At 42.8% G+C, this 16848-nt stretch overlaps 1 protein-coding gene across 4 annotated transcripts in view; it reads right to left on the bottom strand.

Moving 5' to 3' along the window:
- Positions 1 to 16848, bottom strand: part of SEMA5A (semaphorin 5A) — a 492204-nt gene that overhangs the window by 85795 nt on the left and 389561 nt on the right. For all 4 annotated transcript variants that reach the window (XR_014021130.1, XM_081286868.1, XM_081286870.1 and 1 more), the window contains exon 16: positions 7691 to 7838. Coding sequence is in view for 3 of the 4 variants with exons in the window: in XM_081286868.1 (XP_081142994.1) it covers positions 7691 to 7838 (148 nt within the window). In the remaining variant the exon portion in view is untranslated. The remainder of the gene's footprint in view (positions 1 to 7690; positions 7839 to 16848) is intronic.

The raw sequence follows: 16848 nt of genomic DNA, 5'->3' as shown, positions 1-16848 counted from the left end.
ATTGCTTAATTACAGTGACAAGTACCTGGTAGAACCAGTAAATAAGGTGAGCTCCAGATATTGACCAAAAATGAGAGCCAATTTGGAGGGGACAAGGAATTGACTAATAGACCCAATAAGTGTTCTCAATGGATTCTCTCCATGCTTAGCCTCAAAAACTGAAGATGCACTTGGAGAATAATAATAACCTCTGACTGTTTTTAAAGGCACTTCTATTAAGACTTTAAATTTAGAAAGTCATGCTTAATTGCTCATTTTTAATCCTGAAAAATCATGCTTTTTAAAAAAGAGACACTTGAGTTAACTTTGGCTAAGCACTCTATTTGTTATGCCTTTAAGACAATCCACTTGTTCTGTGGACTAGACCTACAAAAGACTTGTAAACTCAAAGCCACTTAGTGGAAATTCTGTTGTGCTTCTGTAAGTAAATTTTATGTGTTTTAATGTGAGGCATTAAGGATTGGTCCAATCAATTGGAAAACTATATAGGAAAAGTGTGTGTGTGTGACTTAAGTCTCTTTTGTAGCTGAAACTGCTCTTCATGAAACTTCTCCTTTCAATTAATTTGTAATCACTGTATTTGAATTATTATAATAATAAGAAGAAACAGTTCTTCTGTAAAGTTAAAGAAATCTGTGCAACAGACCCTTGCAATGCTATAAATAAAACATTTCTGTGAAATATTCCAGATCTGTATACCAATTGCAATTTCCAGAGATTGTGAAAGATTATTTATATATCCTAAAGGCAGACTTTTGACGGATTAATTCCTATAATCCATCATTTTTCTTTTCTCTGAATCTGCATCATGCATCATTCTTAACCTTGATTGCCAAACTTTGCTAAATTTTAGAAAACTTATACTTTCGTGGCCATCCGCCTTACCATTCAATTTTGCGTACCGAAATTAACTTTTTCAAAATGCTCAAGCCTCTTTTAACAAAATGTGGCAGTTTTACTGGGACAATCTTTCATATTTGCAAGCTCTTCACTGAGCTATTTCATAACAAAAGAAAGCAAAATTTGCATTCGCATGCTTATGAAGATGTAATATCAAGTTTCAGCTAAGGAAATCAATCATTTCCCCAGGAGAAGAATATTTGCAAATACAAGTGAATGCATTTTACAATCACAGGGCAGTGAGACAGTTCCTCCTGTGACCTTCTTTCTGAAGGTCAAGTTCATCTGTTTAGCTTTCCTGGTATCAGATCATGTGAAAATCCTTAGATCATCTCCATCAGATATAGTGTTTGTGAAGGGAGAACATGATTATCATGTCAGTTCTTAAACGATATTTGGAGGCAAATTCCATAAAGAGGAAGGGAAGGAAAAAGCAGTTAAAATCATTTTGACTCACAGGAGCTAAAGTCATGGAAAGGTGTTGATCTCACACATCAGCCTGTCTCTAGCAATGGTGGCTCTCTGCCTCCCAGTTCTGCAGCTGTCTCCCTCTTCCCTGGCCTGGTGACCCCTCAGGTTGCCCGATACTGGGCACCAACTCCAGTTTCACTTCCTGGAAAACATTCTCAGAGCTTTTCCTTCATGTGTCCAAGGCAAGAACTGATTCACACAGTGGAGAATTACTCTGCTGAACAAAATTGCCTCCCAGAAAACAAAGTGTAACCTGACTCAATATTAAGTATCCATAGCTATTTGATGGCTGGAAAGATTTTTTTCTCTTTATTGATTTTTTTAAAAAACAAATGACAGCGGAATGCATTACAATTCTTATTACACATATAGAGCACAATTTTTCATCTCAGGTTGTATATAAAGTATATTGACACCAATTCCTGTCTTCATACATGTACTTTGGATAATGATGTCCATCATATTCCACTTTCATTGCTAATCCCCTGCCCCCTCTCTTTCCCTCCCACCCCTCTTCCCTATCTCTTCCTCCCATGCTCTCCCTCCCTACCCCATTATGAGTCAGCCTCCTTATATCAGAGAAAACATTTGGTATTTGTTTTGGGGGGATTGGCTAACTTCACTTAGCATTATCTTCTAAAATGCCATCCATCCATTTACCTGTAAATGATGGCTGGAAAGATTTTATGGGCAGGTGGAACCCTGCAAGGCAGGAGGGCCCAGCAACACTTGATTTCAACTATTGATCTTTCCTACTATGGTCAGGATTCATTCTCATGAAACCAGATACAACAAGTGCATTGAGACCCCCTCCACCTGGTGGTCCCAGCTGCAGTAAGTGGCAGGCAACTCTCCACCAGCAGTGTCCTCTCGGAGCACAGGTGGCTTTTCATGTTCTGAAGCCCCTGGGGAGAGCTGGTATTCGAGGGTGCAGCCTGGGAGCATCCCTCACTCAAGAGGAGTCATAAAGGTCAGGCACTTTTAAAAGGCATCAGCAGTGTTCTGGTCTCAGCAGGGAATCAGCCCTGCTGCCCACAGAAGTGGCATGGATAAGGAACAGGGGCTTTCTCGTCTTTCCTCCTTACCCCACCATTCTCCCTAGTCCCATCCACTATGATGGATTCATCTCCCAAATAATCCACCTGCTCTAAGCCCTTGTCTCAACTCTATTTTAAACAGAGCTCCAGCCAAGATGGAAAACTCACCCATCTCAGCAACTACCCCCACAATGAAACCTGGGGTCTGAAAATAAGGGAGAAGCCTCATATATTTCTGGGGTTTTGAAGAACTCACTGGGTTTTCATGCACTCACACCAGGGCTGGGGTGACACTCAGGGGGCACTGTTTATCCACGTCATCTCTGAAAAATGATCAGTGCCCTCCCCGAGGAATCATGCAGTCCCCTACCTGCCTGATTATACACAGTGGCTTTGGAAAGAGAAAAGTCAGTGTGGGCACCCTTTCTCAGGCGCATCTGGGTATCAGGGACTTCCCCAATGATCTTTCACTTCTCTAGACCCTCAGTTATATGTCCATCCTGAACCCACCACCCATGGCTGTCATCCTTAATAAATGACTAACTTTTTTCAGATTTTAATTAAAATTATTCATTTGATCAAATTTGCTATGTATCACATTCAGCTGGGTAAAACCAAATTTGTAATTATTTTGGTGTTTAGGTTAACATTAGGAAACTTGTAATCTTTTTCCTTTTGGATTAATCTTCAAATGTTTGATGAGGCCATGGAGTGGAGGAAACATAGACCTTCACCAAGAATGGCTGGCCTGGAGTCTGACTGTGCGCAGCACAAGCTGAGTCATCTGCCTGTTCAGGCCAAGTTTCCTCATCTAGATGGCAGTTACTCATAATGCCATACCACTGGGTCGTTGGAATCAATCATACATCCCCAAGAAGTGCTTTAAACAAAGCCTATCACTCAGCTATTACAATGGCTGATGGTGATAACGGCAACAAAGAATACTAATTTTCTACACAAATTCTGAACATTTTCAATGGAATTAAACTATTTGATCATATTTATCAAATTTTATTTAAGAAAATTGCCTTTTTTGTATTATAACATGGTATTTTCATAAACCATGGATAAAATTTGTTGTATGTAAATTAGAAAGGCCATTGGCTCATTAAACACATCCATCTGTGTCCCTTGAGAACAGCCCAGACAACAGGGTCCATATTGGTGAGTGAGGTCTCAGTCTTATTGTTAAGGGTATCAAGTAAAAATCTGGAAAAGGATCCAGGCCCACAGCGTGATAACAGCACATTAACCAATGCGTCAAGGTTAATTTAAACTGGCCAATGTTGGGGTCACAATACGCGTATGAGGAGGAGACTTTCTGTGTACCTCCTCATGGAAACCCACCCATCCTCCAAGGCAGGACTATGGATTTCCAGGAAGCCATTGTTGAAAATGAGTAAACACAGGAACCTAACTTTGCTGGTTGGCTTTCCATTACGGTGAAAGACACCTGAGATAACCACCTAAGGAAGAGGAAAGGTTTGCTGTGGCTCACAGTTTTGGAGGTTCTAGTCCATGATTGGATGGTCCTTTTGCTTTTAGGCATATGGTGAGCTGCAGGTCAGAGCAGGGACACATGGTAGAGAGGAGACGAAGGGAGGGGCCAGCATCCAACAGCCCCAAAGCTCACTCCCCAGTGATCCAACTTCCCTGCGCTTAGCCCCACCTCTTACCGATCCCACCACCTCCTAACAGTGCCATAGACAGGTGTGGAGGCTTCCACACAGGTTTAAAGGAGAGGTAAGACCCACATTCCTGCACCAACCATGACACACACACACACACAAGCAGCCAAGTTTAAAACTGCTACTCACTTGTAAAAAATAAATGTCAGTCTCCCAAGGCACCTTTCTATTTTATGGCAAAAGGCAATGCCAGTTCACCCATTGGAGTAAAAGTAGATAACACTAAGACATTTCAGCACTAAAATTTAAATGGAGGAACTGAGGATTATTTCAGCAAACTAGAAGGAAGAGATATGGGTTTTTCTTAAAACTAAGGGTAACAATTGTCCATGTAGCACTCAATAAGCTGCTCCCCCAATACAGTCATACACAAGGAATTGACTAACACTGTCCCAGCAACAACAAAACTACCAAAGTCTGAGAGAGTATAACACCAGGAAGCTCAGAAAATACGTTATAAAGTGTGTAAAGACATATTTACAAAATTAGATTATCATTCTTATAAAAAAATTACGATTGTCAAAAGTCAAGATAAAATTTTTTTTAAAATAACAAAACTTGCCTACAGTGTCCTTCAAAATATTGCCAAATTTAGAAGAATTTAACTACTACTTTTGAAAATACTGAAAAAAAAAAAAGCACAAGTGACTTGTAGGAAAATCCTGAACTTTGGTTCTGAACTGTCATTCTGAACAAGAGCAGAATGACCAGGCAGAAGAAGCCGTATGCAGATCAAACCTCTTAAAAATGTGTATTGCATGGACCTAAAATAATTTTTGTTTGACTACTGAGGTCCTTTAAAATTGAACTAGTTCATATATTAGTGGCCTGCGGCAAAGTCAACCCAGCCTTTTTCGAAATGTATGGAACCAGAGACAAATGCACAGTGTTCCTGTTCTAGACTTTTAGGGGTCTCATGTTGTGGGTGCCCGTCTGAACCAAGCCTATGGTCTCACTGTTCTTGCTGCTATATTTTTGGAGGGCCCACAGCACCTGGATCTCTTTAGGATTGATTGGATTCACTATGAAGTGAAGAGCCTGGCCTGGGGTGTTGTTCCTCTGGCAATTGGCTTCAGACACCTAACACTGGTCCATGGGTCTCCATTTTCTCACTTGGAAAAACAGGAACCCGGGGGCTCATGAGCTACACAACAGTGAGGAATGGGTCACATCGTGGTGATTTTCATATATCACAACATATTTAAACTTCCACTTGCCATATTTCACTTGCTCCTAAATTTATCCACAATGCCATTATTTGACAGAAACACATTTGATTGCACTTATCTGCTCTGATTAACCTTCAGAGAGTTCCTTCTGACAGTGTATACTGATTGTAACATCTTTCTTCTTGAACTTTCTGGTTCTTTTGTATCAAGGAAATAAACATCTATCCTATGTTTCCTGTTCATAACTTAAATTATAGATTTTTGTTCAACTGCTTTATGCTTTGTCTGGTATTTCAGTAAAATATGTGTATTAATATTGTGCTGGCAACGCCACGTCTGTTTCTCTCTTCAAATTATTTTTGCTGTATTTGGCACTGTCTTTATTCTGCTCAAACACATCTGCTATCCTTGGAGGGAATTCTGAGTTATATTTTTCTGGATTTGGAAGCCAAGGTTACATTTGTTTTATAAACCATGATACTGAAGCAAATAAAGCAACAAATACATTGACATTTTGGAAGACCTCCAATTTTTATATTTATGAACAGATGTATCACACACACACACACACACACACACACACACACACACACATCCTAGTAAGTTCATAAGAGATATGCTATACTCTTCCTTAATATATTTTTATTTCATGAATCAGTTTTGAATATAACTATTGAAGTTAATTCACAGCAAGAAAGTGAAAGATATACACTATTTTCTCATTCTTTAGGCAGAAAAGTGCTTAGAATCTAAGGTGCAAGATCCCTGCCTTGGTTTCCCGCAGGTGAGAAAAATCCTTTTTATTTATATTTATTTATTTATTTTTTGGTTAATATCTATTTTTTAGTTGTAGTTGAACATAATACCCTTATTTTATATATTTATTTTTTTATGTGGTGCTGAAGATCAAACCCAGGGCCTCGCACATGCTAGGCACACACTCTACTGCTGAGCCAAAATCCCAGCCTGTTGAGAAAAATCTTGATGTGGAACTGAAGACCCTGCACTCAGACACAGAGGGAACAGGAGCTGAGGAGACGGCTCAGCAGAGAGATGACACCGTTAACATTATAATAAATAATTCTGAATTTTGGTATTTGAAATATTTATCTACATGTTGGTCTAAGAATTTACATTTTCTCATATGCAGTGTACAGTGAGATTTTTCCTGGTCTATGGTTAGTTCAAAGGCATCTGGGAAGACCTGTCTCTGTGAGCAGTGATAGATCTGATTAGAATCACTACAATAACTTTGACGACATGAAGGGAAGAAAATCGAATTGCAAAGTCCAATCCAAAAAGCCTCCTTGAGTCTGCTGCAAGACCCATGCAGCACCCCGTAGCCTCTCCCCCTCTCTGAAGTCCCTGGGCCTCTGCAGTGTGTGGGTTTGCAGCTCGTAGCAGCAGGCTTCACGGCAGCACAAAGACCTTCTCAGCCTCACAGACTGGGGCATGGATGGAAGGCCAACAGGAAAGGTCAGAGGGCAGCAGGCAGAGTCAGGCCCCCCCTGCAGAGCCTCTCCCCCAAGCACTGGCCACATCTCTCCTGCACACTGGGGCAGCCCCAGGGAGGGTGAGCCAGGTGAGCACCCTGCAGGATCCATGCTCAGTCATCCTGAGCAAAGAAGCAGGGCCAGCAACAATGGGCCTTTTGAAAGGAGCTTGCAAAAGCAGAATTTTATTGGACTGTTTAAAGTGTTAAAAGAAATATGACCCCCTAAGGCAGAAGAAAAATAAAACCATAAGTTGCCTTCTATTCCCTCAGAATTGGCACCAACATGCTCTGACATTGGCTCCACTGTGTCTCTGTCCCCAGGAAGTGTGAGGTTTGTCCTGTGTCCTACGCTGGGTGTGAGCCTCACTCGCGGGCATCATCCAATGTGCTAGACCAAATGGAAGGACTGCAGTCAAATGCTGAAGCGTATGTGCTAGTTCAGGACTCCCAAAGGCAACACTCCTGGGGCAGTTCATCCCATGTGTGCATGCTTAATCCAAGTACTCTACTTTCCTGCACTTCCTTGGGTGAGTTCCATTAGCCAGAGAAAATTTCACAACTCACACCATTTAATGTATACAGAGCATCTGGTGCCTGGACATGTTGTGTTTATGGAACATCAAATGCTCGGGGAACATATGGCATCTGCCGAGAGTCAATGTTGGCAGGAGCTCTGCTGTGGAAGAGCACCAAGTGCCTGCAGATGTGCAATATCTAGACACGTAGTGTACATAAAGCATTTTGTGCCTGCAGAGCATAAAGGGTTTGCAGGACACCTCATGTGTGCAGACGCTTGACATGTACAGACCATCTAGTGCTTACAGTCTGTCAAATAAGTGCAAAGCATCCAGTGTGTGCAGAGTGCTGAGCTGGTGCCAAGTCTGGATGCCCAACTCTGGGTTGCAGGCTGGGCACGAGGAGAGTACTCACCACGTTGCAGCCTGCACAATCGGGCCCATTCTCACAGGTCCTGCGGCGAGCTTGAATGCCACCACCACACTGGGCTGTGCACCGCTCCCAAGGACCCCAGCCTGTCCAGAACATGTGCGGTGGGCATAGCAAATGCTCATTGCAGTATCTGTAATAGGGAAGGAATCCAAGAGGAAAAGGAAATTGTTAAGTGCCGCACGAGACAACTGAGCTTCCCACTCTCCATCCCTGCACCAGAGGCTGCGCACATGGGCATGCTCTGCGTGGAGGGGCTTGTTGTATTTGCAGTGGTTGCACAGGACAGGAGGCAGATGTGGTGTTGGCCATGCTGTGTGCACAGACAATGGAATGCACAGCAGACAATGAAGAAAATGCTCAACTCACAATGCAGGATGGATCTTCCTGTGCGGCCAATTAGAGGAGAAACAAGACAAAACAAAACTCTTCAAATAGACACCCCAAAATAAGAGCAAAGAGAAACTAGCTAGGCAGGGCAATTATCTTCTAAACAAAAACATCGGAAGATAAAGTAGGTTAAGAACACAAACCCAGCAGAGCTTTATTTGGATTCATTTCTCATTCCTGAATCAAGGAAGTCGCATCACCTCATTAGGATAAGTGAAAGCATGAGTTTGGCACAAAGGCCCATGACATTTACTGCTTAGGTTATAGCACTTTTAAATTTATTTTTAGGCTCTCAGAATGTTGTTAAATGACTTTAATTTAAAAGACGACAGATTATTTTAAATGAGTTAGTATACAATTCTACACATATTTGTTGTATTTGCAGTGATTCAATTTTAGACTTCTACACACACATCCATTTTATCAATTTTTAGCCAAATACCCCAAAACCCCTTTAGCTCCAGGATTGGTCACATTGCTGTATAATCCTATGGACATGAAATGAATTGGGGAAAATGAACAAACAAACAAACTAACCCCAAACAAGAAGTCACTCTGAATACAGCCTAGTTCAGCCAGTCACTTCTGGTTACTTAAAGGGCTATTTAAACTCAATAGTTCACAGCCTCAGATGAATAGGGGCTCACAAGAGGCAGAAGAGAAAACACCAACTAAACACACGGGGGTACTTGTACCATAACCTGTCGTCACTCTGAATGTGCCACAAAAGGAAATGCATTTCTGGAGTAGAAGATGTAGGCAAGTGGTGGCCAGCAACCAGGGAAAGGAGTTTGGGGAGTGTCGTTTCTTTACAGAGAATGCTGGGAAGGGTCAACTGTCTTCTGTCAAACCAGAACCCTTCATGGAGAATGGGAGGCTTCAGGAATGGCTGGAGCACAAAGCAGGAAGCGAGGCCCCATGGAAACGGCCAATAGTATGAGGCACATGGACACCCGCTGGTGTTCAGGGAGTCATGAGAGGTAGACATGAGAGAGCAAGGTAAGAAAGGTGATGGTGAAAGACAACAGAGGGAGGTGACAGGCAGCGGAATGAGCCAGCTTTGCCAGATGGAGGGAAAGAATGCGAACTTGGTTGGCAAGAAACCAAGGAAGTCCCGTGGAGCTCTGCAGACCAAAGAGCACTGTAGAGCTAGAGTGAAGGTCATCTTGTGGGGTGGGCACTGATCCCACAGGTGCCCTGCAGTCCCTGAGGTCTGAGGAGCTCCCCAGGTTTCAGTGTGGGGCCTGAACCTTCAAAGAGAGGGGAGGCCACCAGCAGGAAGTGCAGATACCAAATCGTGGAATCTGGATGGCAGCAATGCAAATGAGGGACAGTCCAAGATATTCAGGTGCCATGGTGGTGGAAAGAAGGGGGAGGAAGGAGGACGACAGGGCTTGGTAGAGTTGATACAGTGCAGCAATAATGGAGTCCACAGAGCCTCCCTGCTGAAGGCTGGAGGCCCTGTTACTTCCAGGCAGAGGTCACTGCTGAGGGGCCCTCAGAAGGTCAGGAAACAGACCAACAGTGTAGTTTCTCTGAACATTCACATTTAAGAGTGGCCAATAACCTGAACAGTTCCCACTCCTCATCCTTTCAGGGTTTCAGATGTGGAAATGCTACGTCTCCTTCTCAAGGAAGCCATGCTCCAGTGCTGAGCCCTCAGGAGAGGACCCTCCCAAGTGCTGTGGGGCTCCTCCCGGATCCCCCTAATCAGGAGAACATGGCCTGAGGGGGAAGACTCGGGCTCCAGTAGGCTGTGAGAATCTGCCTTGGGGAGTCTGCCTGAAGCACAGTGTTCCAAGAAGTAGATGTTAGCATATGTGTTGGTGCTCGGAGTATTCCAGGAGGAAATTGTCTTTTGTTTTGAGAGCAGGTTTTAGGGAAGTCAAGAAAACTCAGGTCCTCAGAACACACTGGCGTTTAATTCTAAATGTCCACGTGTATGTAAATAGAACCATTTCTAAACTGATATTTAAAGGTCTGACTTATTAGACTTGTTTTCCCTAATTTCAGTTTTCAGTGCACATGCACACTCGCACACGCACAAAGGGCAGGAAGGGCAAAGGAAAGTCTTACTAAAAATGCTCATAGAGCCCTTGAATTTTAATAAAAAGCTCAGCAACTGAGCTACCATATCCCCAGAGCAAAATAAATCATAACGCATACATACTTTCTTGTATTTGCCTGCAGCAGGCCACCTCTGAGAACTCTCAGCCTGTTATTATAGTTACAGATCTACTTCAGGGTAACCTGTGCATGTCGACCAAAACTTTCCAACATTGTCAATAAATCATCTCCAGGGCTGCATGTTAAGGTTGTCAGCTAATGGCCTTCTCTTTTTCCCTCTTCCTCCCTCCACAGTAGTCCTATGAAACAGGCCACCCCAGGTTTTCCTGAGTTGTCACTCTCTGTAATTCCAAGACTGTGACGAGAAAGGTCAGAGGGAAACAGAAATTGCTAGGCTATCTCTCCCCTTGGTGTCTGGGTTTACCCTCAGGAATTCAGGCTGGAAGAGACTGCTCAGAGGCAAAGCCCTTAGAAAGCCCCATGCCTGGCTCCCCTGCCACTGTGAGAGATCAGTTTCCTTCTGGCTCTCCTCACCCTGACCCCAACCAGCTGCACCCCCAAGAGAAGCCCCCTCATTAAACCACAGGAACACCAACAATGATGGGAAACCAGAGACCCGGCATCTCTGCTTAGGATCTTGATTAATTTACAGACAAAATGTCCACACAACAGGCCAGTAGTCGGCTCCTCCTTTCTCCGGTTCCCAGGCTGCTGCTGGCCTTTACCAGATGACCAGATAAATGTTCCTAAATTTTTATTGGCTCTGTTAGGTCTCTAGTATCTTAAAGCAATGAAGTCACAGATGCATTTCATGATGCATTAAAAATTAAGATTTTAATTTTGCTCATGACTGCTCATTCTTATTTTGCATTTAAAAGCTAACTGATGACCCACCGTGTTTCTCCATAAATTATCCATTTTTCCATAAACCTAGTCTCTGTGAAGGAAAAGCCTTCACGATTCCACACAGGCAGGGTCTCAACACTGCACCATGCTGCTTCTCGCATTTCTTTATGCTATAAACCATCCATTCCAGTTGGGTCCAAGGTAGTTCTTTACTACAACTTGTCAGGCTAAACCAGGGAGAGCCCTTTCAAGAGCCATTTTCTCATTGTTCATGGTAACTAATCATCCCTTTGTTGGGGCATACTGGAGTAATTGAATCTCTTATGCAGCCAGAGAAACTGTATATACATAAAGTCCACCATGATATTTAAGACAACATGTCATAACAGAGTAACAATGTGCAGAGAACCTCACTTTGGTTTATCACAACCTGAAGCAAACATACCCATAAAGACAAAAATAATCATATAATGAAATCCCATTGGTTCTTAAGACCATTAAGTTTGGTAATGCATTGGACAGACTCTAATGTGGCCCACCTAATACCCACCTGCTGGAACTCACACTTTGCTTAATCCCCTCCAACTGAGGATGGGAGAGACAAAATTGTCACTCACTTCTAGCCAACAGAATATGTCCAAGGTGATGAAAGTCACTTCTGTGATTACGTCATATAAGATCATAATGCCTTTACTTTAGGGAAGTTTATCTTTCTGTCTTTGAAGAAGCAACCAGTAAGGTGAGTAATGCCCTGGTATTAAAGAAGTGAGGGTATACTCTAGTTTATATCCAGTGAAAAACTGAGGCCCTGAGGTGGCCAGTCTGCAAGGTGGTGATGGTTGCCACAACTGTCTGGTGTAAGAAGCAGACGCCTCTCCGCTGAGCTCAGATGGGAGCCCTGGTGTGCACTCACATGGCAGACTGCCACCCTGCCAAAGACAGCTGAGCTGTGTCCAGGCTTGAAACCCAGAGAAGCTGCAAGCTAACACAGGAGGTGCTTGAAACAGCACATTTATGGTAACACTGTTATGTGATGACTACTAGAACATATCATAGCAGTGTGGAGTATGGTGTTCCTAAAATAAAATCACCCCGAATGGGAAGGTGCCTTTGGGACCAGAGGAGAGGTAGAAGAAAGAATTTTGAGGAACATTGTAGAGAAACCTTAAATCAACTTGTAAAGCCTATTAGTAGAAATTTGGATTTGAGGATGCTGCCAGCAAGAGTTTAGAACAAATTAGGATAAATAACTAAACTGCATGATGAAAAAGACAAGCCAATTAGAAAATAGGAAAAGGACTCGATTAGCTATTTCTTCAAATAATATATACAATGAGCACATTTAGTCATTAGGGAAATGCCAATCAAAACCATGATAAGACTCACTTTATACACTTTATACTCACTTTATTCACAGTAGGGTGACTGTATTCAAAACAAGAAAATAGCGTTGGCAAAATCTGGAAGAATTAGAACACTCATACATTGCTGTTAAGAATGTTCAATGGAGAGATCTTAGTGGAAAGCGCTTACTTTGGCAGTTCCTCCAAAAGCTAAACAAAGAATTAACATATGACCCAGAAACTTCAATCCTAGACATACACACAGAAGAATTTAACAGGAACTTGAACAGATACATGTACACCAATGTTCTTCACATTTTTGGCAATATGCAAAGGGTAGAAATAGCCCACGTGGGCACCACTTATGGGCAAATGGATAAGTGAAGGCACTTACAGGCATACAGCTGAATACTATTATAAGCCTTAAGAAAGGAATGAGGTTCTGGTCCAACTATAATGTCCATGAACCTGAACCCGTCATGCTAAGTGAGCCAAGAGAGACATCAAAGGGCAACACTGGGGTTCCACTTACATGAAATGCATATCATAACAGGCAAATGGACAGAGATGGGGTTGGAGGTTGCCAGGGGTTAGAGGATGGTAGGATGGGGATACATTGCTTAGGAGCAAGAAGAAGGCTATGGAGACGGGGCTATGGCTGCACCACGCTATCCATGTGTTAACGGTTGTCAACTATACACTTAAAAGTGGGTAAGTGGCTAGTTCACGTTGCTGTAATTCACTACAATAAAAATAACAAGAAGATAGGAGCATGTTATTAGAGACTGGAAGAAGGGAAAGCTTAGTTATCTAAAGGTAGAAAGCTTCCAAAATGATTATCTACCATAATCATGGACAGAGGAACCTGTAGCCAAGCAGGTCACACAACTTCAGAAACTCACGAGGACAGTGTGAAAGGTGCTTCCCCAGGACTTGCTGATCACAGTAAAAGGAAGGAGGAGGGAGAATTTAGGGCCACACCATTCAGCAAAGCAAACAGGGGCTTCATGGTTTGGGGGAACCTGCTTCTCCCCATGGCAAAGATGACAAAATTAAGAAACAGCTTCTAAGCACCATCAGGAAAAGCTGGCCTCGGGGGAAAGCTGAGTGTATTACTGTGAAAACTCAGAAATATAAGAGTATCAGAGTAACATGGAGTTCAAGCATAGCACCCTTCTAAGATGGCACAAGCAAGGGGTGGCTCAGGGATCCTCTTGGTCACAGGGGGACCCTAGGAGCAGGAGGGCTCTGTCTCCCAGGCTGCTGGGGCACCCAAAGGCACAGTAGGGCTATCTTAGGAAGATCTGCAAGTGTGGCTTCTGTCCAGTGGGGAGACCCCAGGGAAACCCATGGAAGAGCCATAAAGTTCTTGTGAAGGTTATTTTAGCAAAAATACCACCAGCTTGGATTAAAAGGGACAGAGAACGTTTAAATGAAAGCCTGTGGGAAACCCAGCCCAGCACGGGCAATTGGGCTGACAGGCTGCAGGTGCTTGATGCCTTTAAGAAAATAGGGATGAGCCAGCCGTGGAGATGGGAGCAAATTGGGCAGATCCAAACTTCAACCCAGCACCTCCCAAGGCCTGCCTGGCTAGGGCCCGGCATTCCCAGGGAGCAGCGAGTTCCCTGTTATTTCCATCGGCCTCTTTTTAAACATCTCCTGCTGGCATCCTTTCCCTCCCGACTGTTGCATATCGAGTGAGAACTTGCCTCTCATTTAGAGGATGGCAGACCAAGAGGCCCAGCACCCAGGGAGCCTCATGCGTGTCTGAGACTGACTTGAACGGTAAAATTCTGCGCTTGGGGAAGAAGACTAATAGGATAAGACTTTGGGGGACCTTGGGATTAAGTGAAAGGCATTTTGCATGTGGAGGGCATGAGTGACAATGGAACAGAGATCATCTGTGGCAGACAGACCCTACGGAGACCCCGATGGCCTTCCCCTGACATGCACACCCTGAGACATCTCCTCATCCTGACAGGGCCTGTAGCTGACTTCTAACCAATAGAATATGGCAAGCATGGGTCCTCTTATGGTTTCGTTACCTCAGACTGGGCTGCCATCTTGGAGGACACTCCTCTTGGACAGATTTGACGGAGCAAGACCACGCAGGGGAGGGTCATGTGTCTAGAAACTGAAGCCCTGACTGGCCATGTGCATAGGATTCAGGTAAGCTCTTTAGGAACACCAGTCGCTCTAAGACTGTGAAATAATAACCCTGTGTTGTTTTAGTTTGTGGAATGATTATGACACAGCAGGCGAAAAGTAACACATATAATCACATCTATATTTTGATAATATTTATAACAAAGTCCCTTTCTCCTATCCATTGGTGGCGCTCTTGGTGCCTTTAATTTTTTGGATACTCAGGAAAATCCAAGGAATAAAAAGAAAATAAACTGTCTACACATGTTAACATACATGTATACATTAAGTGAGATATTTTATTTATCTATTGATTTTTTTAAAGTAGTGTGAAAATTTCAGAGATTATTGATATAATTAAGCTCCCACACATTGTCCCAAGTCCCAAAGTCATTAACTATGATCCTGGCATTAACTCAGGGATTTTTTTTTTTGAGAATATCAATTTATTTACTTTTGGTCACCCAGGATTTATTTAGGTTTGATGGTTTTTAAATAAGCATGATCTTGCTAACTCATTTAATGTGCCTATTCCTTAGAACTCTGTACTTTCCTATGGAGATCATGGTCTCCTTTAATCTAATCTCAAATATCTCCATTGTCAGAATGAGCAAAGTTTTCCTTTGGTTTTACTTATGTGGAGAGACTTCTTTTGCAACAGGGCAAAGAAATCTAAGAACCTTTTGCTTGTAAAGATCAAAACCTATCAGATATTTAGGTTTGTTTTTTGTTGTTATTGTTGTTTTTGTTTGTTTGTTTGGTTTTTCACACAGCAAGACTATTCAGTAGACAGACTTCAATTTCATGAAAATATTTTACAGTCTCTGTCTTTACCATCTGCTTCTTCATTGCTGAACTTAAGTTTTCCTCCAGTAAGCAAGCACATACCCAGCCCTAAAAGATGTTCATTAGTCTTCTGGAAATAAGGAACGTTTTCAGTGTAATGGCCCCAAACCACTGGCCATTCTTTCTCCAGATCTTTTTCTGCAAGCATAGCTTTATGAACAATGCTACTCACATACTCACATGCACTTACTGTGGCCGCAGAGGTGGGCAGCGTCTTCCTGTCCACCTTGTTACGCTGTGGCAGCACCTCGACTCCAGGAAAGCCTTTGCACAAATGCAGATGACTTTGCCCAGTGGACTGCACTACCTGACAACTCCCAGCACTCAGAAACCTCCCATCAGTTTTAAATCTAACAAGGTTCATAAATAGCGTGGAGACATTTTTTCTATAATTGGCTTTCCCACTTCTCAACTGGTGTTAGACGGAAAATGACAGCCTGTACAGGACCGTCTCACAGGACTATTTCAAACACGACCATCTTCCTTTCCCTCCTATTCAAAAGAATGAAATATTATTTGGTAAGTGAGCAACACAGTGAGGAAAGAAAGAATAGTTCTCCCTAGTTGATTTCAGGTTGTAATAAATTCCTATGAGAAAACTGTCCACACAGCAAGCCTGTTAGTATTTATTTTTTTTTAATATGTAAGTACTAATTGCACCACAAATAACTATTCACAGTGCTTTTGTAAGACATTCTTTGGAATGCATGACACCAAATACAAGCCTACTACCTTTTCATTAAAAGGCACTGGAATAATAACTTGATGTCAGTACAGCAGAATAAGAATCCAGAAAGTTCTGTGAAATTCACCTATGTGGGTTTTTTTCTCCCAATAGTGACAAACTGGAACACACATTAAAAAGACAAGAAAGATTTAATGATCACAGCTATGAATTATGAGGATGAAACCAAACGTCTCATTCTAAAGGAAGAAACAAATGACTAGATCCAAGACTAAACTGACAGACTGTGGTGATGTGATGGAAGGTTAAGATGCACATGGAAAAGAATCCCCACTTCAAGTCCGATGCATCTTCCCCGAGGGTGTTTGTTAACAATTAGTGTGTGGCTGTGAACACAACCAAACCCTCAGTGTGTTTGCACCTGTATTCCAGCTGCTGCATTTTGTTCTGATGCAAACTTTACTTTACCTGCCCCACAGCACCTGGACCTGACCCTTTTGGTTTCTCCTGGGAATTGCAGCTGTGGGGACTGGTATAGCTGAAGTCTCTCAAGAATAATCATTCTCCAGCAGACTCATTTTCTGAGTTTCCAGGAGCCCATCTCAGAGAGGCCTGCAGCCTGGGTATCTCCATAGCCTTGGGAATTCCTCAGCTGAGCCAGCCCAACCATGCAGGCAGCAGAAGGGGAAAAATGCTCTTAATAGGAGGCTTTGGTCAAAATAAAGATGTCACAAAAGGAAGAGGATAATTCAGCTCAACCAAAAGGGATGCCACAGATAAGCTCAGCTAGATCCAAACGGAAACTGACCACACCGGATGGG

Source organism: Spermophilus citellus (genome assembly GCF_964194105.1).
Source record: "Spermophilus citellus genome assembly, chromosome: 1".
In the NCBI taxonomy this organism is placed as follows: Eukaryota; Metazoa; Chordata; class Mammalia; order Rodentia; family Sciuridae; genus Spermophilus; species Spermophilus citellus.
This window is presented reverse-complemented; position numbering and strand designations above follow the sequence as displayed.